We start from the raw sequence: 1,673 nt of genomic DNA, 5'->3' as shown, positions 1-1,673 counted from the left end.
TTGGTGATGGGAAACCCGCGGGGATGACAATTGAGATGGAAAAAACAATGTACAGAATGATGTAAAAATAAACTTCTGTAATAAAAAAAAATAAAAAAAAGTGATGTAAATATTTTCCAAATAAATGTTGCTAACACACTAAAAAAAACCCTGTCAGATGGGAACGCGCACGGACCCCTCGCACCGAAGGCCCTGCGGAGCACGGCCGAGGGGCTCCGTAACGCTGGGGTCACTCTTCGTCCACTCTTGGCACACGGTGTGGACTTCCAGGCCCGAAGGACGGAGCTGCAGGCACTGCCTCGGCGCCTTCCCTACAGCAGCCACGGAGGGCCCCTGGGCTGTCAGCACCACGGCGGCCGGGGCCGCCCCGCGGCACACCTGAGACCCCCCGCAGCAGGTGCCGGGAAGTGGAACTGGTCGCTGAGGTGATAATCCTTTCGGGGTGAGTCTTTCAGAGTTCCCTACGGGGGCCCCAGGCTTCCCGTGGAGGGGCCCCATCTGGCCCTGGGCCTGCGCCGGCCTCCAGGCCCGCTGCCCAGGCCCGCTGCCCGTCTGCACCGCCCTGCCTCGCTCCCGGTCGGAGGCCAGCCCCCCACCAGCCTTTGGCCGGCCCGGCCCTGACCCTCGGCCTCCCACCCCGAGTCGGGGTGCGGGAGTCAGCCCCGCCGAGAGGGCCCCCCACAAACCACCGAGGAGCAGCAGGCCCCCAGGGAGGCTGGGCAGCGCTGGCTTGTGGGAGACGGTGCTGGGTGCCAAGAGCCGGCCTCCTGCCTGGAGGGCCGGTCACAAGGGGGACCCTGGCCCGGGACCCTCCGGCGACCCTCCCCCGATCGGGGACCCGCCCTGGCGCAGAGCCTGGCACCGGGGCCAGGGGCGGCGACCCCGCCCGCACTCGGGCCCCTACATGGGTACAGGGCGGGCAGGGCCGGGGGCTGGTGCGGCAGACAGTGACCCCAACAGAGCTGGCCAGCAGGGCCCCCCCTTGGGGCCTGAGGGGGGAGGACTCACTTCTGAGTCAGAGGGCAGGGACGGAAGGGCCGGGCCACCCCAGTTCCTGCTGGGCCTCAGGGGCGTGGGGAGGGCTCCAGGCCAGCGCCCCCCCTCCCGCCGGCGCCCCGAGGCCTGCTGGGGCTCCCTGGGCAGGAAGCCCTCCTCGGCCACGCCTCTTCCTGGCCGGGGGTGGGAAGGTAAACAGGGTGCAGCAGATCAAGACGGCCTCCAGGCGGCCACTGAGCTTGCTGCTGAGTGGCGCAGCTGGCCCCTGCGCGCAGAGTGACCCCAGGAGTGGCCGGCGCTTCCAGGGCCCTGGCCAGAGTCAGGGGCTCAGCCAGAGCACAGGCTCACGGGTCTGCAGCCCGGCCGCCCTGGGGGTCCCGGCCGCCCCGGGGGTTTCAGTCACCCTGGGGGTCCCGGCCGCCCTGGGGGTCACAGCCAGTTTGGGGGTCACAGCCACTCTGGGGGTCCTGGTTGCCCTGGGGGTTCTGGCCACCCTGGGGGTCCTGACCAACTTGGAGGTTCCAGCCGCCCTGGGGGTTCATCACCCTGGGGGTCCCGGCCGCCCTGGGGGTTTCAGTCACCCTGGGGGTCCCGGCCGCCCTGGGGTGCCCACGGCCACTCTGGCCACAGCTCTTCTAGCCCACGCGAAGGGCCCCCCCGTGGCCGGAGCGCGCCCG

General features: G+C 69.7%; 2 protein-coding genes across 2 annotated transcripts in view; both read right to left on the bottom strand.

Annotated features, from left to right (window-relative positions):
* CD46 (CD46 molecule, complement regulatory protein) overlaps positions 1-498 on the bottom strand; it is a 10,189-nt gene extending 9,691 nt beyond the window's left edge. The window contains exon 1 of the mRNA XM_012734810.1: positions 316-498. Coding sequence (XP_012590264.1) covers positions 316-498 — 183 coding nt within the window. The remainder of the gene's footprint in view (positions 1-315) is intronic.
* Positions 499-1,391: 893 nt separating this feature from the next.
* The window catches only part of LOC101632316 (complement receptor type 1-like), a 48,691-nt gene continuing 48,409 nt past the window's right edge, over positions 1,392-1,673 (bottom strand). The window contains exon 18 of the mRNA XM_012734809.1: positions 1,392-1,542. Within this exon, the coding sequence (XP_012590263.1) occupies positions 1,392-1,542 (151 nt within the window). The remainder of the gene's footprint in view (positions 1,543-1,673) is intronic.

This window comes from Condylura cristata, unplaced genomic scaffold (genome assembly GCF_000260355.1).
Source record: "Condylura cristata isolate star-nosed mole 26May11 unplaced genomic scaffold, ConCri1.0 scaffold00073, whole genome shotgun sequence".
NCBI classification, from domain to species: Eukaryota; Metazoa; Chordata; class Mammalia; order Eulipotyphla; family Talpidae; genus Condylura; species Condylura cristata.
The sequence above is the reverse complement of the archived record's forward strand: the minus strand, read 5'-3'. Positions and strand labels throughout refer to the sequence as shown.